General features: G+C 48.8%; 1 protein-coding gene and 1 pseudogene across 1 annotated transcript in view; one reads left to right on the top strand and one right to left on the bottom strand.

Annotated features, from left to right (window-relative positions):
• Positions 1-24,453, bottom strand: part of CPAMD8 (C3 and PZP like alpha-2-macroglobulin domain containing 8) — a 120,598-nt gene that overhangs the window by 54,243 nt on the left and 41,902 nt on the right. Inside the window, exons 14-19 of the mRNA XM_010330194.3 lie at positions 20,179-20,368; positions 17,337-17,509; positions 15,969-16,118; positions 14,811-14,972; positions 10,890-11,032; positions 4,687-4,749 (exon numbers count right to left, since the gene is read on the bottom strand). Of these exons, the coding sequence (XP_010328496.3) occupies positions 4,687-4,749; positions 10,890-11,032; positions 14,811-14,972; positions 15,969-16,118; positions 17,337-17,509; positions 20,179-20,368 (881 nt within the window). The remainder of the gene's footprint in view (positions 1-4,686; positions 4,750-10,889; positions 11,033-14,810; positions 14,973-15,968; positions 16,119-17,336; positions 17,510-20,178; positions 20,369-24,453) is intronic.
• LOC101029337 (glyceraldehyde-3-phosphate dehydrogenase pseudogene) lies at positions 468-1,511 on the top strand (annotated as a pseudogene).

The raw sequence follows: 24,453 nt of genomic DNA, 5'->3' as shown, positions 1-24,453 counted from the left end.
TTTTTTTTTTTTTTTTTTTTTTTTTTTTCAGAAATAGAAAACACCACTTTGAGATTTCACATGGATCTCAAGGGACTCTGGTAGCCAAATAAAGAAACCAGACGAATAAAGCTGGGAAACTCACACTTCAAAACTTACCACAAAGCTACCATAATCAAATCAGTGTGTTAGTGGCATAAAGACAGACATACAGAGCAGTGGAATCAAATGGAGAGCCCAGGAATAAACCTTCACAACATAGTCAAATGATTTTCGACAAGGGCATCAAAGTACTTTAGGGAAAAGACAATCTTTTTAACAAAAATAGCCAGAAAAAAACAAATATCCATAAGCAAAACAATGAGTTTGGACCTTAACACCATATACAAAAGTTAACTCAAAATGAATTCTTAACATAAAAGTAAAAACTAGGCTCTCTGCTCCTCCTGTTTGACAGACAGCCGCAACTTGTCTCCCATCGCCAGCCACATCCCTGAGACACCATGGGGAAGGTGAAGGTCGGAGTCAACGGACTTGGTCGTATTGGGCGCCTGGTCACCAGGGCTGCTTTTAACTCTGGTAAAGTGGATATTGTCACCATCAATGATCCCTTCATTGACCTCAACTACATGGTCTACATGTTTCAGTATGACTCCACCCATGGCAAATTCCATGGCACTGTCAAGGCTGAGAACGGGAAGCTTGTCATCAGTGGAAATCCCATCACCATCTTCCAGGAGCGAGATCCCTCCAAAATCAAGTGGGGTGATGCTGGCGCTGAGTACATGGTGGAGTCCACTGGCGTCTTCACCACCATGGAGAAGGCTGGGGCTCACTTGCAGGGGGGAGCCAAAAGGGTCATCATATCTGCCCCCTCTGCTGATGCCCCCATGTTCATGATGGGTGTGAACCATGAGAAGTATGACAACAGCCTCAAGATGATCAGCAGTGCCTCCTGTACCACCAACTGCTTAGCGCCCCTGGCCAAGGTCATCCATGACAACTTTGGTATCGTGGAATAACTCATGGTATCGTGGAATAACACCGTCCACACCACCACTGCCACCCAGAAGACCATGGATGGCCCCTCCGGGAAACTGTGGTGTGATGGCCATGGGGCTCTCCAGAACATCATCCCTGTCTCTACTGGTGCTGCCAAGGCTGTGGACAAGGTCATCCCTGAGCTGAACAGGAAGCTCACTGGCATGGCCTTCCGTATCCCCACTGTCAAAGTGTTTTTCCTGACCTACCGTCTGGAAAAACCTGCCAAATATGATGACATCAAGAAGGTGGTGAAGCAGGCGTCAGAGGGCCCCCTCAAGGGCATCCTGGGCTACACTGAGCACCAGGTGGTGTCTTCTGACTTCAACAGCAACACCCATTCTTCCACCTTCAATGCTGGGGCTGGCATTGCCCTCAATGACCACTTCATCAAGCTCATTTCCTGGTATGACAATGAATTTGGCTACAGCAGCAGGGTGGTGGACCTCATGTCCCACATGGTGTCCAAGGAGTAAGACCCCTGGAGCACCAGCCCCAGCGAGAGCACCAGAGGAAGACAGGTCCTCACTGCTGGGGAGTCCCTACCACACTGAGTCACCCACCACACTGAACTGCCCCTCCTCACAGTTTCCATGAAGACCCCTTGAAGAGGAAGGGGCCTAGGGAGCCTCACCTTGTCGTGTACCATCAATAAAGTCCCCTGTGCTCAGCTAAAAAAAAAAAGTAAAAACTAGAACTGTAAAACTCGTAGAAGAAAACAAATGAATAGCTTCATGGCACTGGGTTTGACAGTGATTTCACTGATATGAAAACAAAGGCACAGGCAACAAAAAAAGAGTAGATAAGTTGGATTTCATGAAAACTGCAAATTTTTGAGCATGAAAAAAGACACTATCAAGGGCTGGCATGGTACCTTCAGGAGGTCGAGGAAGGAGAATCACTTGAGCCCAGGAGTTTGAGACCAGCCTGGGCAACACAGCAAGACCTTATCTCTAAAAAAAATTTAAATATTTAGCCAGGCACAGTGGTGTGCAACTGAAGACCCAGCTACTTGGGAGGCTGAGGTGGCAGAATCACTTAAACATCTGGGTGACAGAGTGAGACCCTGTCAAAAGAAGAAGAAGGAGAAAGAAGAAAGAAGAAAGAAGGAGGGAGGAGGAAGAAGGAAGAAGGAGAAGGAGAAGGAGGAGGAGGAGGAGAAGGAGAAGAAAGAAGAATAAAGGAAAAGGAGGAGGGGGAGGGGGAGGAGGAAGAAGGAGGAGGAAGAAAGAAGAAAGAAAGAAAGAAGAAATAAAGAGGAAAGAAAGAAGGCGGCACTATCAACAGAGTAGAAAGTCAACCCAATAGGATAAAATATTTGGAAGTCATAGATCTGATAATGAAATAATATTGGGAATATATACAGAACTCCTGAAACTCAGCAACAAAAAAAGCAACATGATTCAAAAATGGGCAAATGACTTGAACAGACATTTCTCCAAGGAATATAGACAAATGACCAATAAATACATGAAAGATGCTCAACATCACTCAACATTAGGGAAATGCGAATAAAAACTACAATGAGATGCCACCTGATTGTATTTAATTAGGATATTTAAAAAGGAAAGGAAAGAAACCAGGCTGGGCACAGTAGCTCACACCTGTGATCCCAGTGCTTTGGGAGGCCAAGGCGGGTGAATCACTTGTGGGCAGGAGTCCGAGACTAGCCTGGCCAACATGGTGAAACCCCATCTCTACTAAAAACATAAAAATTAGCTAGGCACAGTACTGCGTGCCTGTAGTTCCAGCTATTTGGGAGGCTGAGACAGGAGGATTGTTTGAACATGGGAAGCGGAGGCTGCAGGGAGGTGAGATTGCGCCACTGCACTCCAGCCTGGGAAACAGAGTAAGACTCCATCAGAAAGAAAAAAGAAGGAAGGAAGGAAGAAGGGAGGGAGGGAGGAGGAAAGAAGGAAAGAAGGAAAGGAGGGAGGGAGGGAGGAAGGAAGGGAGGGAGGGAGGGAGGGAAGGTGTTCTCTTTCCAGGGTCCACAAGGGGGCGTAGTTTTAAGGACAAGAATTTCCCAGCACCATGCCCCCCCTGCCATCTCTATAATGGTTTATGTTTAAATATCGTGGGCACGGGAAGAAACTCAGAGTCAAGCACTCCAGTGGAAGTTCTAAGGAACTCCTTTCATTGGCCAGGGGTCTTAGGGAAGGTGGGGGTTCCTCCCGGGTTAAAAGTCCCCTTCTTCCACACCCCTTCGGACTCCATGTTTGGGTCCCCTTCCCTGAACACGCCCTTCATGGAAGCCATCTTTCTCTCTCCTGGATTTCCCTTCTGGGTCCCCTTCCACAGTCTCTCGTGGAGGCCTGTCTTCCCCTCCTAAACTCCATCTCTCTCTGTTCCCTTCCACTCAGTGTGGAAGCTGCTTTCCTCTCCTGGATCCCATCTTTCTGGATTCTCTCACTCAGCGTGAGACTTAGCTGTTTCTCTGTCTCTCCTTCTCCTGTTTCTCTCTCTAAATAAATCACTTTCTGCAAACACTTTGAGTCCGGCATTTACTGCACACTGCGCCGTGGTTCCCTCTCTCATTCTTGAGACGGCAGGAGACCAAGAACCTGAAGAAATGCCCTCTCAGAGGAGCTGAGGGCACCCTGAACCCCTGAACCCCAATATTACGGAAGGAAGGAAGGTAGGTCGGTTGGTTGGTGTATGCCTGTAGTCCCAGCGACTCGGGAAGGCTGAGGCGGGAGGATTGCTTGAGCCCAGGAGTCTGAGGCTGCAGTGAGCTATGATGCCTGGGTGGCAGAGCCATATCCCAACTCTAATAAGTAAAAGAAAATACATTCAAAATTTTTTAACAACTAAAAAAAAGCTCACCAGGCATGCAGAAAGTAGATACATTTGAATGATAGACAGATAGCCTGTCTTACAGCTGGGCCCCCAGAACAACACACAGTGACCTAGATGTGTTCTGATCAGCTGTGAGACCGTCCCATGACAAGGACATACACGTGCCCCGAAAGCAGCCTGAGGGGTCCCCAGCTGTGTGCCTGCTCTGCCGGGCACTCGCCACACAGCACCTGGTGCCTGGAAGAAGCGCAGCTCAGCAGTCAGCCTACCTGCTGCCCAGGGCTGGACCCAGAGTCAATTTTCATGCCGAACCCATTTGCCAGGGCACGCCTCTGCCACTTTTCACTTGTGTCACTGATGCTCTAACGCTGCGCATTGAAAGAAAAAAGCTAATTGCATCCAGCAGAAAAGCGGTGCCTGCCTTCCTGCTCCAAAGAGAATTAAACAGAGGGGAGAGAGGCGGGAGCGGGGCGCGATGCAGAAAGGGAATGTGTTGAGAAAGGCATCTTGTTTTTCGACCAAGAGCTGCAGTCCCCTGAGGAGCAAGAAGTGGGGGTAGGTGGGGTCAAGTTCATGTTCCAGGGAACTGGAATCATTTTAATGAGCTCGTTATGCAAACAGAGCAGATAGAATTACCCCAAGAGGGAGTTGTAAGAGGCACAAAGCCCTTGCATTTCATATTTCACAGGCAAACATCCAAATCTGCGGCAGGACTCAAGGCTGACTTCATGGCTTGAAGTTTTCTGTGTCAGAAACAGACGCACAGTGTCTTACTCAGATTGTGGCATCAGGCCTGCCTGTCCCACCGGGGACTCTGGACCCACATGAGTGCCTTGCAGTCAGCACAGAAAAGAAATCTTACCGTACCTGATGTTGAGACAATGCCAAATCCACGTTTCGGGGAAGAAAGTCCTTTTTCTCTTCTCTGTTCTATGGAAAGAAAAAAGAAATGATTAAGGTCTCATGACCATGACAAATCTCATGCAAACCTAGCAGCTTCGCATTCTATTTGATCAGATATAATGCATTAATTTCTTTTACCTGGAAGGGTCAACATTCTACTTGATAGGGATAAAAGATGTTAATTCTCTTACTTGGCAGGGTTCACAGTCTACTTGATTAGGACCTAACTTGTTTTTTAAAAAAAACTTTTATTTGGGATTGAGAAGTACATGGGCAGGTTTGTTACGTAGGCAATCGTGTGTCACGGGGGGTTGTTGTACAGATTATTTCATCACCCAGGTACTAAGCCCAGTAGTTACTATTTCTGATCCTGTCTTCCCATTCCCCACCCTCAAGTAGCCCCCCGCCCCCCAGTCTGTTCCCCTCTTTGTGTCCCTGTGTTCTCATTTGGCTCCCACTTATAAGTAAGAACATGCCGTATTTGGTTTTCTGTCCCTGCATTAGTTTGCTAAGAATAACGGCCTCCAGCTCTACCCATGTTTCCACAGAAGACATGATCTTGTTCTTTTCATGGCTGCATCGTATTCCATGGTATATATGGATCACATTTTGTTTATCCAGTCTGTTATTGATGAGCATTTAGGTTGGTTCCAGGTCTTTGCTATTGTAAATAGTGCCACAATGAACATTTGCGTGCATGTGTCTTTATGACAGAATGATTTATATTCCTTTGGGTATATACCCAGTAATGGGATTGCTGAGTCAAATGGTAGTTCTGTTTTTAGCTCTTTGAGGGATTGCCACACTGCTTTCCACCACGGTTGAACTAATTTACACTCCCACCAACAGTGCATAAGCATCCCCTTTTCTCCACAACCTCACCAGCATCTGTTATTTTTTTTCTTTGTTTTTGTCTTTTTTTTCTTTTTGAAATGGAGTTTCTTTCTGGTCATCCAGGCTGGAGTGCAATGGCACGATTCTGGCTCATGCAACCTCTGACTCCCAGATTCAAGTGAATTCTCCAGCCTCAGCCTCCCGAATAGCTGGAATTACAGGCACCTGCCACTATGCCCAGCTCATTTCATATTTTTAGTAGAGACGGGGTCTCACCATGTGAGGCTGGTCTCAAACTCCTGACCTCAGGTGATTCACCTGCCTTGGCCTCTCAAAGATCTGGAATTACAGGCATGGGCTACCATGCCCAGCTTATTTTTTGACTTTTTAATAATGGCCATTCTGACTGGCATGAGATGGTATCTCATTGTGGTTTTGATTTGCATTTCCTTTTTTTTTTTTGAGACAGAGTCTTACTCTGTCACCCAGGCTGGAGTGCAGTGGTGTAATCTCAGCTCACTGCAACCACCATCTCCCATGTTCAAGCGATTCTCGTGCCTCAGCCTCCTAAATTCCACCTGGAATTACAGGCGCACCACCATGCCTGGCTAATATTTGTATGTTAAACAGAGATGGGGTTTCGTCATGTTGGCCAGGCTGTTCTCAAACTCCTGCCCTCAGATGATCCACCCACCTTGGCCTCTCAAAGTGCTGGGATGACAGGCATGAGCCACCGTACCTGGCCTGATTTGCATTTCTCTAATGTTCAGTGACATCGAGCTTTTTTTCTTATGCTTGCTGGCTGCATGTATGCCTTTTTTGAAAAGTGTCTGTTCAAGGATGTAACTTGTTAATTCTTTTACCTGGCAGGGTTAACATTCTACTTGATTAAGAATAGTAGAAGCTACTTGGGTAACTGTGGTAATTCTAGGGGAAAAAAAAAAAAAAGCAGAAGCAAGAAATCAAAGGCTTAGCAGAGTCCATCTTAAAAAGGGCTGCAGCAGCCACCCTGTGTCCTTCCTTTGTGAATTTCCCTCCCTGTGTTCACCACATTCATCCTCATCATCATAATGAACTCTCTGCCTCCTGCTCACCCATCCTCTGTTTCCTAAGAAGTGCCTTCACTCATAATTTTTTTTTTTTTTTTTTTTTTTGAGATGGAGTCTCACTCTGTCACCCAGGCTGGAGTGCAGTGGCACCATCTTGGCTCACTGCAACCTCTACTTCCCCGGTTCGAGCGATTCTCCTGCCTCAGCCTCCTGAGTAGCTGGGATTACAGGCACGCACCATGACGCCCAGCTAATTTTCATATTTTTAGAAGAGACGGGGTTTCACCATGTTGGTCTGGGTAGTCTCGAACTTCTGACCTCATGATCTGCCCGCCTCGGCCTCCCAAAGTGCTGGGATTACAGGCATGAGCCACTGCACCTGGACTGCCTTCATTCATTCTTGTTTGAGCCTCAGAAGCCTCACAGCTCACCTTCCTCAAAGGCTGCTCCTTTCTCAAAAAAAAAAAAAAAAACAGCCTTTCTCAAAATTTGGCAAAATTAAAAATGTCCCTATCCTTTCAACCATCATTACCGCTCCTAGGAACACACCCTGGAATTACCCACAGACGTGTACAAAGACAGATGGAGTGGTTCATAGTGCCACTATGAAATCAGCAAATAGTCCAAATATACATCATTAAGAGGACTGGCTAATCAAATGATAGTATATTCATTGGTGGAATATTATATATTTATTAAAATAAAGAGATAAACACGCATTTACCTATATGGAATGATTTCCAAAACTTATTAACTTTAAAAAGAAATGTACACAACAGGCCAGGCGTGATGGCTTACCCCTGTAACCCCAGCACTTTGGGAGGCTGAGGCGGGTGGATCATGAGGTCAGGAGATCAAGACCATCCTGGCCAACATGGTGAAACCCCATCTCTACTAAAAAAACAAAAATTAGCCGGGCATTGTGGCAATGCCTGTAATCCCCAGTTACTCAGGAGGCTGAGGCAGAAGAATCATTTGAACCAGGGAGTCAGAGGTTGCAGTGAGGTGGGATCGTGCCACTGCACTCCAGCCTGGAGACAGAGGGAGACTCCATTTCAAAAAAAAAAAAAAAAAAGTACAGAACAACATTGTGGTATTTTTTTTTTTTACCAGTTTTTTCTTTTAAATCCTACATACGTACAGAAGAATATCTAAGAAATTATTCAGGCTGGGAATGGTGGCTCATACCCGTAATCCCAGCACTTTGGGAGGCTGAGGCAGGTGGATCTCTGGAGGTCAGGAGTTCAAGACCAGCCTGGCCAACATAGTGAAACCCCCTCTCTACTAAAAACACAAAAATTAGCCAGGTGTGGTGGTGCCGGCCTACAATCCCAGCTACTCAGGAGGCTGAGGCAGGAGTATCACTTGAACCCAGAAGGCAGTGAGCTGAGAACCCATCACTGCACTCCAGCCTGGGCAACACAGTAAGACTCCATCTCAAAAAAAATAAATAAATAAAAGAAGAAAGAAGAAAGAAAGAAAGAGAGAGAGAGAAAGAAAGAGAAAGAAAGAAAAGAAAGAAAAGAAAGAAAAAAATTATTCAGTATGGTTGCTTTTGAAGAAGAGAATGGAGGGTCTGAGGGTGGGAAGGAGACTCGAATTTCATTATATATCCTCTCATACTGCTTTAAAAAATTTAACCACATTTATATGATTAAAAAAATACATTGCTCTCAGAATAAGGATGTGTTTGTTCCAGTTACAAAAAGGCATGGGCACTTGCTTTTAAAGGCATTTCTTATGCCTTACTGCATTGAGATTTACAATTGCCTTCATGGTTCTGAGTTTTACAAAGCCGCTGCTTCTGAACCCGCTCCAGAACAAGCTCTCGGGGGTCATGCACATGAGTGGGTCAGGGCCTCTAGGGTGGCTGCCAGCTGATAGAGGCCCTGGGGCCAGCATTCCATCTTCCTCATACAACCACATCTTGAAAATGCTTCCATGTGTATCCAAACTACAGTATGGAGCCTAATCTGCCAATCCCCTGATTCGGAATTGGGAAACTAGGAACCCCATGGGCCTGCCAACGCTCCTGCTAAATGTGTGGCCTCAACAGGAAGAGCCTGGGAGACTGAAGCACCCTGGAACAATGGTGGAGGGGATGGAGGGGCACATGAAGGTTCCTGTCTTATACAGAGAGGGCTCGAAAGACGGAGAGCACTTCCATGGGCAGGCTCATTAGGGCTCGCCACCAGATCAAGAGGTTTCCCAGACAGGTCATACCTCAAAAAGGGAATCATTCTACAAGTTAGAACCTATTTGGCAGTGAGCAATACTAGAACTACTTCATAGCACAATGTGAGTGCAGCCAAAGCAGTACTCAGAGGAAAATTCATAATCCTCTAATGGCTTAACTGTGTTTATTTATTTATTTATTTTTAAGACAGGGTCTCACTCTGTCACCCAGGCTTGAATGCAGAAGCATAATCACGGCTCACTGCAGCCTGAACCTTCCCAGGTTCAAGTAATCCTCCAGTCTCAGCCTCCTAAGTAGCTGGGACTACAGGTATGAGTCATCACACATGGTTAATCTTTTTGTATTTTTTGTAGAGATGAGGTTTTGCTATGTGTCCAGGCTGGTCTCAAACTCCTAGGCTCAGGTGATCTGCCTGACTTGGCCTCCCAAAGTGCTGGGGTTACAGGCATGAGCCACTGCACCTGGCCAAGTGTTTATATTGAAGATGAGAAAGACTGAGAAGTAATTACTTTGTATCTAACTCATGAAGGTAAAGTCGGAAAAGAAGGAAAAAGAGAGAAGAGAAGGAAGAGGAGAGAAGGATGGGAGGCATGAGAAAAGGCAAAAAAAAAAAAAAAAAAAAAAAGAATTCTCCTAAGCAGAGCCTCTGGGAGTTAGGAAATCAAGCCCAGGCTTTTCACCCTGCCCAGATCCCTCTGTCCTCACATAGGTCAGCTCTCCTGATACATTTTCTTCTCTCTTCCATATCCCTAACCCTGTGCACTGGGGCAGGGCTAAGAATTGGGTAGGGAGGAGGTATATGAAGCACTCAGGGTCCTAGCCTGCTATACCAATGGCCTCCGAGGAACACTGGGTGATGTCTGGAGAGATTTTTGGTTGTTACAACAGGGGAGGAGTGTGACTGACATCTAGTGGGTGGAGGCTAGAAATGTTGCTCAACACCCTACAGTGCAGAGGACAGACACCTCTCCCCCACCCCACAGTACACAGAATGATCCTACCCTGCAGTGGACTCAATGTCCGTGTCCCCCTGAAAATTCGTGTGCTGAAATCTTAACCTCCAAGGTGATGGTGTTGAGGCGAGGCTTCTAAGGGATGATTAGGTTATGAGAGTGACGTGCTCATGAATGGGATTAGGGCCCTTATAAAAGGGACTCCAGGCCAGGTGTGGTGGCTCACACCCGTAATCCCAACACTTTGGGAGGCCGTGGCAGGCAAATCACTTGAGGCCAGGAGTTTGAGACCAGTGTGGGTAACATGGTGAAACCCTGTCTCTACTAAAAATACAAAAATTAGCTGGGGGTGGTGGCAAGGGCCTGTGATCCCAGCTACTCAGGAGGGTGAGACAGGAAGATCACCTGAACCTGGGAGGTGGAGGTTGCAGGGAGCCAAGCTTGTGCAACAGAGCCAGGCTCCATCTCAAAAACAAACAAACAAAACAAACTTAATGATAGCAGTTGTTAATACTATACTTTAAATATACCTGCTATTTAGTTAAAATTTTCTTCCAGGCTGGGCACGGTGGCTCACACCTGTAATCCCAGCACTTCAGGAGGCAATGGCAGGTGAATTACTTGAGGGCAGGAGTTCCAGACCAGCCTGGCCAACATGATGAAACCCCGTCTCTACTAAAAATAGAAAAATTAGCTGGGCATGGTGGCACGTGCCTGTAATACTAGCTACTCAGGAGGCTGAGGCAGGAGAATTGCTTGAACCTGGGAGATGGAGGTTGCAGGGAGCTGAGATTGCACCACTGCACTTCAGCCTGGACAACACAGTGAGACTCCATCTCAAAAAAAAAAAAAAAAAGAAAAGAAAAAAAGAAAAAGACTCCGGAGAGCTCCCTCACTCCTTCCAAGGACACAGCAAAAAGGAAGAAGACACCATCAGTGAAGCAGGAAGTGAGCCCTCACTAGCACCAAATCTGCGGGTACTCTGTTCTTGGACTTCCCAGCCCCTGAAACCATGAGAAATACATTTCAGTTGTTTATAAGCCATCTGTTACAGCATCCAGGAAAGACTAAGACAAGCCCCAAATGTCAACAGCGCCAGGGTTAGAAAAGCTTGCTCAAGGTATAAGCCATTACCTGTGGGGGTACCTGGAAGGAGCCGCTGCCACCAGGCTTCCTGTGTGGGGCTGGAAGGCAGGGACAGCCTCATCAGTGTAGAGGCCACCGTCCTGTCGGTGGTTCAGGCTCACTCGGTCGGTCATCACCACCAGTCCTGTTTCCTAGGCAACAGACGACACCCAAACCATTGGTGGGGAAGTGGATGCTGACAGCCCCCAGAGGCTTAGGGGAATGAATCACCCTGTGGCCACTGTCCCAACATCAATTTTGGCAGCCTTGCGGGGGGCATCATTCTTTTATTCTGGGTTTGGTGGCACAGGCTGGGGAGAACATGGGACCCAGTGAACATCTAGGGTAGAGAAGAGAGAACAGCACATCTGACCTGTGGAACCAGATCAAATGGCGCAAACACAAAAGGTCACATGTTACATGATTCCATTGAGATGACACACCCAGAACAGGCAAATCCATAGAGACAGAAAGCAGATTGATTGGCAGCTGCCAGGGGCTAAGGGAGGGGAAATATAGAGTGATTGTTACTGGGGACGGGGTTTCCTTTTTGGGGATGAAAACGTTCTGGAATTAGGTAGAGGTGGTGATTGCATAGCACTGTGAATATACTGAATGCCACTGAACTTTACATGCTAAAATGGTGAGTTTTATGTTATATGAATTTCATCTCAATTAGAAAATCATGGCCAGGCATGGTGGCTCATGCCTGTAATCTCAGCATTTTGGGAGGCCAAGGTGGAAGGATCACCTGAGATCAGGAGTTCAAGACCAGCCTGGCCAACATGGTGAAACCCCATCTCTACTAAAAATACAAGAATTAGCCAAGCACGGTGGCGGGTGCCTGTAATCCCAGCTACTCAGGAGGCTGAGGCAGGAGAATCACTGGAACCCAGGAGGTGGAGGTTGCAGTGAGCCGAGATCACACCACTGCACTCCAGCCTGGGCAATGGAGTGAGACTCCGTCTAAAAAAAAAAAAAAAAAAAATGAAAAGAAATGAAAGAAAATCAGTTGGCTCAGTACCTGATCCTGACCAAGGACCGACTGTGGGATGCAATGATCTCTTTTATTATTATCATTAGAGACAGGGTCTCGCTGTGTGGTTCAGACTGGAGTGCAGTGGTACAATCACAGCTCACTGCAGCCTCAAACTCCCAGGATCAAGCGATCCTCCCACCTCAGCATCTTGAGTAGCTGGGACTACAGGCATGCACCACCATACCCAGCTGTGCAATGACTCCTTTTATTATTATCTTCATCATTGTACTAATTACTGGGAGCAACTGGATTGAAGAGAAGACTCACTCTAGCCTGGACTGACTTGAATTTGTGAGTAAGAAATTTTATTTCTTTATTTGGAGACAATATCTCACTTTGTCACCAGACTGGAGGGCAGTGGCGTGATGGCTCACTGCAACTTCCTCCCGGGTTCAAGCGATTCTTGTGCCTCAGCCTCCTGAGTAGCTGGGATTACAGGCACGACCATCATGCTTGGCTAATTTTTGTATTTTTAGTAGAGATAGGGTTTCACCATGTTGCCCAGGCTGGTCTTGATCTCTTGACTTTGTAATCCACCCACCTCAGCCTCCTAAAGTGCTGGGATTACAGGCGTGAGCCACCGCGCCTGGCCATGAATAAGAAATTTAAACCCAATTCCTTTGACTCGGAGTCATCGCCTCTGACTTCTAGAAGGTGATAGGGGTTTAAACTGCCAGGCAGTTCACATACTCATTAACTAAAACGTTATTTTTTCTTTTTTTAAAGGGGGCTGTTATTTTGCTGGGTGCAGTGTTGCATGTCTATAATCCCAGGACTTTGGGAGGCTGAGACAGGTGAATACAATGAGCCCAGGAGTTCAAGACCAGCCTGAGGAACACGGTGAAACCCCATCTCTACAGATAAAAAAAAAAATTAGCCAGGCTCAGTGATGGTGTGTGTCTGCAGGCCCAGCTACTCAGGAGGCTGAGGTGGGAGGACTGCTTGAGCCCAGGAGGTCGAGGCTGCAGTGAGCTGAGATCACGCCACTGCACTCCAGCCTGGGTGACAAAGTGAGACCTTGTCTCAAAAAAAAGGGAAAAAGAAGGTTTTTTTTTTCTTCTTTTTTTTTTTTTTTTTTTTTTTGGCAAATAGAACTGTGGGTACTAGGTGGTGGGTACGTGGGTGTTTGTTATCTAATTTTCTCAACTTTTCTGCATGTTTGGAAAATTTCATAATAAAAGCAGCACAGGTCAGGGAGGGAAGGATGCCTTTGAAATTTTTTTTTAATTGATTATTTATTGATTTGAGATGGAGTCTCACTCAGCCACCCAGGCTGGAGTGCAGTGGCGTGATCACCGCAACCTCCACCTTCTGGTTCCAGCGATCCTCCTGCCTCAGGCTCTTCAATAGCTGGGACTACAGGCGCGCGTCATCACGCTCGGCTAATTTTTGTATTTTTAGTAGTGACGGGGTTTCACCGTGTTGGCCAGGCTGGTCTTGAACTCTTGACCTCAAGTGATGTGTTTTGTGCCCACGGATGAAAAAGAAAAAAAAAAAAGTGATGTGCCCACCTCGGCCTCCCTAAGTGCTGGGATTACAGGAGTGAGACACCACACCCAGCCTGAAATATTTTTTAAAACTAAAATGAAAGGTCCCCCTCCAATGGGACATGCACTTCAGTGGAGACCACCAGAACCCTAAGTTGTGACCCCGTGTGACCCTGAAGGGTGTAGCATGCTTCCATTCCAACCCCTTTTTATCTGTGTCACCTCATGACAACCTCCGGAGATGGGCACCTGGTAGCATTAGTGCTTTTTTTGTTTCTTGGTTTTTGTGTCTTTTTTTTTGAGATAGAGTCTCGTTCTATCACCCAGGCTGGAGTGCAATGGCATGATTTTGGCTCACCGCAACCTCCGACTCACGGGTTCAAGCGATTCTCTTGTCTCAGCCTCCTGAGTAGCTGGGATTACAGGCAACCACCACCACGCCCGGCTAACTTTTCTGTATTTTTAGTAGAGACAGGGTTTCTCCATGTTGGCCAGGCTGGTCTCGAACTCCTGACCTCAGGTGATCCACCTGCCTCAGCCTCCCAGTGTTGGGATTATAGGCGTGAGTGACCGTGCCAGGCCATATTAGCCCTTTTTAAGATGGATAAACTGGAGCTGGGCACAGTGGCTCATGTCTCTAATCCCAGGGACTGGGAAGGCTGAGGCAGGAGGACCATCTGTGCAGTTTGGAACCACTGCCACCTGGGAACACAGCCACCTTCTGCTTCAAAGTTGCCAGACACATAACCAAGTCAACCAAAGCCCAGGCAGCACTAAGATCTCCTGGCACCCACAGCTCCCAGTGAGGATTTCCTCCCAGCGAAGCATGTCAATGTCATAACACTTTCCATCACAAGTTCAAGTTACCCATTTGAACCTGACCATTGACAAGCTTATCATTCTGTTCTCCACGGCTTTGCACATTGGAAGGATCTGCTTGTGAGCTTTCATTGGGGAGAAATGCAAAAGAAAAAGTTAAGTTTGGAAGGCTGGGTACAGTGGCTCATGCTTGTAATGCCAACACTTCGGGAAGTTGAGGCAGGAGGACTGCTTGAGGCCAGGAGTTTGACACCAGCCTGGGCCACAGAGCGAGACCCCATCTCTACAAAAAAAATAAAATAAAATTAGCCGGGTGTGGTGGTATGCACCTGTAGTTTCGGCTACTTGGGAGGCTGGGGTGGGAGGATCCCTTGAGCACAGGTGCTCGAGGCTGCAGTGAGCTATGACTGCACCCCTGCACCCCAGCCTGGCCCACAGAGCGAGACCCCATCTCAAAAGAAAGAAAGAAAGAGAAGCTTCCAATTCTGTTTCCTTTCAAACCCATCTCTGGATCTCTGAGACTCTTATTTCTAGGCAAGAGGACCTTAGAAGGGGGCAGAGGGATCTGAGACCACCTCTCCTTACGGTGAAGGCAAACCCAGAGTCCTTGGTGACGCCCCAGGGCCACGGGAAGATGGAGGAGCGCCGGCGTCGTTGAGCCGTCAGCCCGGCCCACCAAAAAGGACCATCCTCCCTGGTCACGCCAAAGGAGTCAGACACATCATAATCTTCCAGTTCCTGGAACACCTGCAGGCAAAGTGGGACAGAGACTGGTCAGCTGAAGTCTTTTGTTTTTTTGAGACGGAGTTTCGCTCTTGTTACCCAGGCTGGAGTGCAATGGCGCGATCTCGGCTCACCGCAACCTCCGCCTCCTGGGTTCCGGCAATTCTCCTGCCTCAGCCTCCTGAGTAGCTGGGATTACAGAGACGGGGTTTCACCATGTTGACCAGGATGGTCTTGATCTCTTGACCTCCTGATCTACCCGCCTCAGCCTCCCAAAGTGCTGGGATTACAGGCTTGAGCCACCGCGCCCGACCTGAAGTCTTCTTTACAACCCAAACTGGCTCTCGTGGGTGCAGTGTGCTCCCATCCCCCCGACTTTCTATCACATCATGACAACCTCCAGGAGGTGGGCACTGGTGGCATTAGCGCATTTTAAGATGGGCAATCAGGAGCCGAGCGCAGCCGCTCACGCCTCTAATCCCAGCCACTGGGGAGGCTGAGGCAGGAGGATGGCTTGAGCAAAGGAGTGTGAGACTAGACTGGGCAACACAGCAAGACACCATCCTTACAAAAGATGGAAAAAATTAGCCAGGCATGGTGGTGCGTGCCTGCAGTCCCAGCTACTCTGGAGGCTGAGTGGGAGGATCGCTTGAGCCCAGGAGATGGTGGCTACAGTAAGCTATGATCACACCACCGCACTCCAGCCCTGGCAACAGAGCAACAAGACCCAAACTCTGAAAATAAGATGGGCGAATTGGAGCCAGAGACATGAGACCTGGTCCAATGTCATGTTGCAAAGGTCTGATGACCTTGACTCCCTGATCTCACAACTGCACTAAAGCAGCAGCAAAGATTTATCAGACACCCGTCGGGTTCCCTGAGAAACGAACTCGATGGAGAAAGTGAATCTAGATTCAAATGCAGCTCTTCACTTATTGGAAAGGGAGATGGGAAAGGGAGAGCAAGAGAAGGTAAGGTCTCTTGGATGTGCCGGAACCCAAGCCCAAGGGCTCTGCTCACCTGGGCAGGAGTCAGCCGGAACCCAGACCTGAGCAGGTGGACACTCTTATCGACCGCGGTGACGCACGCACAGCTGCCCCTTGCAGCCCTGATCCGCAGGTCAACAACCTCTCCAGGTTGGGTCTCGTTTGCTGAATATGTCACTGAAACCTGGACACAAATGCAGCAAGGGATAAGAAACTTGGTTCAGCTGGCTGGGCACGGTGGCTCACGCCTGTAATCTCAGCACTCTGGGAGGCCAAGGCGGGTAGATCACCTGAAGTCAGGAGTTCAAGACAAGCCCGGCCAACATGGTGAAACCCCATCTCTCCTAAAAATACAAAAATTGGCCAGTTGAAAAGTGGCGCATGGCGGTGCATGCCTATAATCCCAGCTACTAGGGAGGCTGAGGCAGAAGAATTGCTTGAAGCCGGGAGGCAGAGGCTGCAGCGAATCGAGATGGCGCCATTGCAGCCCAGCCTGGGCAACAGGAGCGAAACTCTGTCTCAAATAAACAAAAAGAAATTTGGTTCAATCCAGGTTTGGTCCAATCCAGAGGCATCTCTTCCACCCCACTCATCCACCCCCTGCCCACAAGGAGAATCGGCCTTTGCCAGCTCCGCTGGGAACCTGGCCTCACCACCTGGAGGGACTGGTCCCACACTGTGATGGACAGCTGGTCACTGTGTGCTGGACACGAAAAAGGGGAAAGAAAGAGACAGGGAGAGATGGAAAGGCGGGTGCTGGCGGAGAGCAGGTGGCAGTTTGTTTAGAAGCTGTAGGGAGGAGCCAGGCACAGTGGCTCACGCTGTAATCCCAGCACTTTCAGAGGCAGAGGCAGGCGAATCACCTGAGGCCGGGAGTTTGAGGCCAGCCTGGCCAACATGGTGAAACCCCATCTCTACCAAAAATACAAAAATTAGCCAGATGTGGTGGTGGGTGCCTGTAGTCTCAGCTACTTGGGAGGCTGAGTCAGGAGAATTGCTTGAACCCGGGAGGCAGAGGCTGAAGTGAGCTGAGATCCTGCCACTGCACTCCAGCCTGGGAGACAGAACGAGACTGTTTCAAGAAAAAAAAAAAAAAAGAAGTTGTTTCAGGGACAGGGACAGGAGGCTGAGGGTGCCGATGGAAACAAGCGCTGTCCCTTAAATCCTGAATTCAGCAAAGGCAGAGGACAGCTGATGACTTTCCCTATGTGTTGTGAATGCAATCTCCTTTTGGGTGACTTTTGGAGATACTTCAGTAAAGAGGCAACTCATGTTCCCACAATTCCTTACGTCATCTGCGACACCACGTGAGTCTCAGGTTCGCACAGACCTCCTGGCCAGCACCTTGGAGAAGCCCCCGTGGCACCTGGCTGTGTCCCAGGTTTGGTGCACGACACTCTACCTGGTTTTCAAAGAAGTTCTCAACTGCAAACTGGAGGCTGTCAGCGACCCCCTCTCCATTCTCCCTGACGTAGAAGACCAGCAGGCGACCGAGGGGCACCATGCTGGGGGTCACGGCCAGACGAAGAGAGGTCACGCACACGTTGACCTCAGCTGCTGGGGGTGGTGGAGGCTCTGAGGTGAGCAAAAGTAGAGGGAGGTGGTGAATTCTCTGCATCCGACATGCAACCTCGGCCATTCAAGCTCTGCCCCAAGTTGCTCTGCTCTATACTCCTGTCTACGCACTGAGACGTTCCGCATCTCTGGTTTTGAAATGCCCTTCCCAGGCTACAGCCTCGGTCAATGCCGACTCTTCCCATTGACTCAGCTCCAGGGTCATCATAGGCTCCTACAGAGCAGGCTGAAATTTGCCTAGAATCACCCTCTCCGTTAGGGAGCATGGTCCCTGCTCCCTAACCAGCCCTCTGCTTCCTCCGTGGACAGCAAAACCACCTTGCCCTGTCCAGGCCGCACCACTCCAGCCCCCAGTATGCCCCTAGCCCCCATCCCTCCCTCTGATTGGTTCTGTCTTGCTGAGGCCAGGGGCCAGTGGACCTAGACAGCCATTATTTGCTGACTTGAACAGAGTTCACACTTCCTTCCCTATGGGTAAATGATCCTTAAAAGATACAGGATCTTAGAAGCCTGTCCAGGCGCTCCCAAATACTCTACGGCAGGAGAATGAGAGTATAAAGGCTCCCGGTTCCAGCATGGGCCATCTGTCAGCTGGTTCTGTGCAGAGCTCAGAGCGACCAGTGGACAGGAGGGGTAGGGAGAAGCGGGCCAACAGGAGGAGGTGCGTACCCAATCAGCCTTGGGGTTCAAATTCTGGCTCTGGCCCCTATTAGGCAATGGGAAAGTCCCTGACACCCCCACCCCAAGTCACAGCCCATTCATCTGCAGGTGGACACAGTGGGAACCACCCAGGCTGCGGTGGGGTTAAGTGGGGGCAGAGTGTGAGGTCCCTGCCCAGGGCTGGCCCTGGACAAGAGTTCCGGGAAGATTATTTCACTCAGAAGAGAACAGGAGGATGCAGGTGCACCATGCCCAAAGCACGACTCTGGCCAGCAGATCTCAGCCAAGGCAATTCTGCTACCCAGGGGATGCTAGCAATGTCTGCAGATTTTTTTTTTTGGTCATCACTGCTGAAGGGGATGCTACTGGCTTCCTGTGAGTAGAGGCCAGAGATGCTACTCAACATCCTACAGGGCATGGGATGGCCCCAAATGTTGACAGTGCAGGCGGGGAGAAAGCCTGCCTAAGAAAGAGAGAACTTGTCTGTCTGTCTGTCTATCCATTCCATCCATCTATCCACTCAACTATCCATCCATGCACCTCTTCATTCATCCACCATCTACCCATCCATCCACTCATCCCTCTATTCATCCATCCAACACCTACCCACCCACCCACTATCCATCCATTTAATCATCTATCGTCCACCCATCCATCCACCCACTATCCATCCATCTGTTCATCCATCATTCACCCATCCACTATCCATCCATCCATCCCTTCATCCAATCATCATCCACCCATCCACTATTCATCCATCCATCCTTCTGTCCATTCATCCATCCTTCTGTCATCCATCCATTTACCTATCCATCCATCCATCTTACCATCCGTCCATTCATCCATCCTTCTGTCCATCCATCCATCCATCCATCTTACCATCTGTCCATTCATCCATCCTTCTGTCCATCCATTCATCCATCAGTCTGTCCATTCATCCATCCTTCTGTTCATCCATCTATCTGTCCATTCCTTCATCCATCTATCTATCCATCTTTCTGTCCATCCATCCATCTATCCATCTCTCTGCCTGTCCATTCATCCATCCATTCATCTATCTATTCAACCATCCATCCATCCATCCATCTTCCCATCTGTCCATTCATCCATTGATCCATTCCTCCATCATCCATAGGTCTACTGGCATCTAAGGGGTGGAGGCCAGGGACACTGCCCAATGTCCTACGGTGCCTCCACCCAAATGTTGATAGTGCCAAGGTTGAGAAACCTTGCCTTAGCCTGAGAGACCCTGCCTGTCTATCTCTCCACGCATCATTCTATCCATCTACCTACCTATTTCAGTGATTCTCACCTGGGAGTGACTCTGCCCCCTGGGGACAGTGGCAACATCTGGAGACTTTTTAGGTCATCATACTGCAGAGAGTTGGTACTACTGGCCTCTGGTGGGGAGAAGGGAGGGACACTGCTCAGCACCCTACAGAGCACAGGATACCCCTACTCTAGAGTGATCTAGTCCCTATAGATGACTATAGTGCTCAAACTGGGGATCCTGTCTTGGGCGGAAGGGCTGTGGAGAGGAGGGGGACTAAGAGGTCCCCTGAGAGGACAGTTTTATGAGGAGCACATGAGTCAAAGGGAAGAGGACGAGGACTCATAGGCAGAACCGCCAGGGCAAAGACGCGACAGCACAGTGCAGGCCAGCACAGGGGCCCCGTCGGTGCGGCCGGCTCGTCCCTGTGCCCTGCAGACACAGAGGGAGACGAGCCTGGGCCATGAACCTCTGCACTTTCAGCTGCTGGGCACCGTCCTCCTGGACCCAGCCTGGTATTGTTAAGGATGTGTCCCCTCCATCCTAAGGCACACTCCCTGATCTGCTGGGTCTTGCCTTGTCACCCCTTGCAGGAGCACCCATCTGTCTCAGGGATGGATGGATGGATGGATGGATGGATGGACGGATGGATAGTGGGGGAATAGAAGGGTAGAGGGCCGCTGAATAAACAGATGGATGGAAGGAAGAACAGGAACCTCCTTCCCGCTGCCCGGCTCACCTGTCTCAGAAAGGTGTGTTAAACGAATCAGTTTCTCCAGGGCAGGGGTCGCCCGCTTGCTTCGCTGCTGAGTGACGTGGGCAGGCTGCTGGCCCGACAGCACGATATTGCCCCTCGAAGCCACCTCATAGTACAGGGTAAAGTTGCAGGGACATGTGGACTTCACAGAAAAGTAGGCTTCTTCCCCAACCTAAGGAAGACACGCAGCGTGGCGGGCCCTGCCTGGCACCAAGGTTGCAGCCCACCACAGGAAGATAGCCACTCTGCGGCCAGAGGGAGGCTGGGATGGCCGAGGGAGCAGAGTGCCCGGCATCCAGTCCTGGGCCCTCATTGTTTTTTTTGTTTGGTTGGTTGGTTGGGTTTTTGTTTTTTGTTGTTTTTTTTTTTTTTGACAGCATTTTACTCTTGTTACCCAGGCTGGCATACAATGGTGCGATCTCAGCTCACTGCAACCTCTGCCTCCTGGGTTCAAGTGATTCTCCTGCCTCGGCCTCCTGAGTAGTTGAGATTACAGACACCCGCCAACATGCCCAGCTAATTTTTGTATTTTTAGTAGAAACAGGGTTTTGCCATGTTGGCCAGGCTGGTCTCCAACTCCTGACCTCAGGTGATCCTCCCACCTCGGCCTCCCAAAGTGCTGGGATTACAGGCATGAGCCACCGCACCCGTCCAGTGGCCCCTACTTCTGTATACAGCCTGAGGCTCAAATCTTTGCAGGACTGCCGTACAGATGAAATGTAATGATGGTGTGAAAGCCCTCAGTAAGGTGTCTTGCCATAAAGAATTGAACCTGGCCCAAAGAGAGGGCTGGCCCTTGCCCATGGCTCCTGGGAGTGATCTAAGCCCTTCAATGTCTGATAAGAGTGTCTTTCTTGGCCAGGCGTGGCAGCTCAAGCCTGTAATCCCAGCACTTTGGGAGGTCGAGGTGGGCGGATCACTTCAGGTCAGAAGTTCGAGACCAGCCTGCTCAACATGGAGAAACTCCGTCTCTACTAAAATTACAAAATTACCCGGGTGTGGTGGTGCCTGTCTGTTATCCCAGCTACTCAGGAGGCTGGGGCAGGAGGATTGCTTAAACCTGGGAGGCAGAGGTTGCAGTGAGCTGAGAATAAGCCATTGCACTGCAGCCTGGGCAATAAGAGCGAAACTGTCTCAAAAACAAAGGTCCTTATCTACTTGGGGTTTTGGGTCACAGCAGGTAGTAATAAATATCATTTCTGGAGGGGGCCTTGGACCACGCAGGGTCAAATCGACCTGTGGAGAAGCTGGGGAATGAGATTAGTCACGCAGGCAGGAGGTCATCTATGTCTATGTGACTGAGCCCCAGCGAAAACTCTGGACACCAGGCCAGGTGTGGCGGCTCATGCCTGCAATGCCAGGGCTTTGGGAGGCTGAGATAGGAGGATTGCTTGAGGCCAGGAGTTCAAGACCAGACTGGGCAACATGGCAAGACCTCATCTCTATTTAAAAAAAAAGAAGAAGAAAGAAAGAAGAAAGAAAAAGAAAGAATGAACCAACCAAACAAACATCATTTGGACACCAAGGCTCCAGGGAGCTTCCCTGCTTGGCAGCATGCCACGCACGGTGTCACACGTCACTGGTAGGAAAATAACACCGTCCCTGACTCTATGCAGAGAGAACAAATGAAAGTAAGTTCATGTTCAGAATTATAGCTGGGCGCGGTGGCTCACGCCTGTAATCCCAGCACTTTGGGAGGCCGAGGCGGGTGGATCACAAGGTCAAGAGATCGAGACCATCCTGGTCAACATGGTGAAACCCCATGTCTACTAAAAATACAAAATTAGCTGGGCATGGTGGCGTGTGCCTGTAATCCCAGCTACTCAGGAGGCTGAGGCAGGAGAATTGCCTGAACCCAGGAGGCAGAGGTTACGGTGAGCCAAGATCGCACCATTGCACTCCAGCCTGGGTAACAAGAGCGAAACTCCGTCTCAAAAAAAAAAACAACAAAAACAAAAAAAAGCACAATTCTTCAGGACTCCTCATCATTGGCCTCTTGTCTTCACTGATTTTAATGTGTACTATTTATTGTAATAAATTGTAACTGTAAGTATAACAGCTGTTAGTGAGTCCTGTTAATTCTTCTAGAGAATTAAACAAACTGCAGTGGTGTGAGGACCCCCAAACTCGGCAACTGGCATCAGAAGAAGGTCAGACGCGGTGGCTCACGCCTGTAATCCCAACACTTTGGGAGGCCAAGGCGGGCGGATCATGAGGTCAGGAGTTTGAGATCTGCCTGACCAACATGGTGAAACCCCATCTCTACTAAAAATACACAAAATTTGCCATGAGTGGTGGCATGCACCTGTAATCCCAGCTACTCAGGAGGCTGAAGCAGGAGAATCTCTTGAACTGGGGAGGCGGAGGTTACGGTGAGCCGAGATCATGCCACCGCACTCTAGCCTGGGCAACAGAGCAAGACTCTGTCTTAAAAAGAAAAAAGAAAAAAAAAAGAAAGAGTCCTAAGAACTGCTTATGGCCAGGTGCAGTGCCTCCTGCCTGTAATCCCAGCACTTTGAGGGCCTGAGGTGGACAAATTGCTCAAGCCCAGTAGTTCGACACCAGCCTGGGCAACATAGTGAGATCCCTGTCTCTACAAAAAGTAGAAAAAAAAAAATTGGCCAGGCATGGTGGCACATGCCTGTATTCCCAGCTACTCAGGGGGCTGAGGTGGGAAGGTCACTTGAGCCTAGGAAGTCAAGGCTGCAGTGAGCCATGATCATACCACTGCACTCTAGCCTGGGTGACAGAGTGAAACCCTGTCTCCAAAAAAATAAAAATAAATGCTGTTTCCTAATTTTGAACATGCTAATGCTGGCCCTAAGTGACTCCCACAGCCAAATTTGGAAAATTTGAGCAGTAAAAAGAACATCAGCTGAGTGTGGTGGCTCATGTCTGAAATCCTAAACACTTTCGAAGGCCGAGGCAGGCAGATTGCTTGAGCTCAGGAGTTCTAGACCAGCCTGAGCAACATGGCGAAACTCCATCTCTACAAAAAATATTTAAAAATTCGCTGGGTGTGGTGGCAGAAGCCTATAGTCTCAGCTCGTTGGGGGGGCTGAAGCGGGAGGATCACTTGAGCATGGGAGGTCAAGGCTGCAGTAAGCCATAACTGTGCCGCCACAGTCCAGCCTGGGTGCTATGGTTTGGCTGTGTCCCCACCCAAATCTCATCTTGAATTGTAGCTCCCATCATTCCCACGTGTTGTGGGAGGGCCCTAATGGGAGATAACTGAATCATGGAGATGGTTTCCCCCATACTGTTTCTACAAAAATACAAAAATTAGCCAGGCATGATGGCAGGTGCCTGTAATCCCAGCTACTCAGGAGACTGAGGCAGGAGAATTGTTTAAACCAGGGAGACAGAGGCTGCAGTGAGCTGAGATTGCACTATTGCACTCCAGCCTGGGCAACAGAGCAAGACTCCATCTCAAAATAAATAACAATAAACCTCTTTTTCTTTATAAATTATCCAGTCTTGGGTATGTCTCTCTCAGCAGCATGAAAACAGACTAATACACTAGGTGACAGAGCAAGACCCAGTCAAAAAAAAAGGAAAGAAAGAAAAGAAAGGAAAAAGAACGTCAAGGTAATGAAAGAGAAGGAAAGACTAAGAAATTTTCAGATTGGAGGAGACCAAGGAGACGTGATGACTAAATGTGATGTGGGACCCTAATGGTGATCCTGGACCAGAAAACAAGGCCATGAGAAAACTTGGGGAAATCCAAATCAAGTCTGGAGTTAAGTTAACACTGATGTCCAGTGTTGATTTCTTAGCTATGACAAATGGATCATAGTTTTGTAAGATGTTAGCATTAGGGGAAGCCTATCAAAATCTCAATGGCCTTTTTTGCAGAAATGGAAAGACTGATCCTAAAATTTATTTTTCTCCTTTTTTTTTTTTTTTAGACGGAGTTTCACTCGTTACCCAGGCTGGAGTGCAATGGCGTGATCTCGGCTCACCGCAACCTCCGCCTCCTGGGTTCGGGCAATTCTCCTGCCTCAGCCTCCTGAGTAGCTGGGATTACAGGCACGTGCCACCATGCCCAGCTAATTGTTAGTATTTTTAGTAGAGACGGGGTTTCACCATGTTGACCAGGATGGTCTCGATCTCTTGACCTCGTGATCCACCCGCCTCGGCCTCCCGAAGTGCTGGGATTACAGGCTTGAGCCACCGTGCCCAGCATGATCCTAAAATTTATATGGAAACACAAAGGACTCAGGAATCTTGAAAAAGAAGAGTACATTGGAGGACTCA

This window comes from Saimiri boliviensis, chromosome 14 (genome assembly GCF_048565385.1).
Source record: "Saimiri boliviensis isolate mSaiBol1 chromosome 14, mSaiBol1.pri, whole genome shotgun sequence".
Lineage (NCBI taxonomy): Eukaryota > Metazoa > Chordata > Mammalia > Primates > Cebidae > Saimiri > Saimiri boliviensis.
This window is presented reverse-complemented; position numbering and strand designations above follow the sequence as displayed.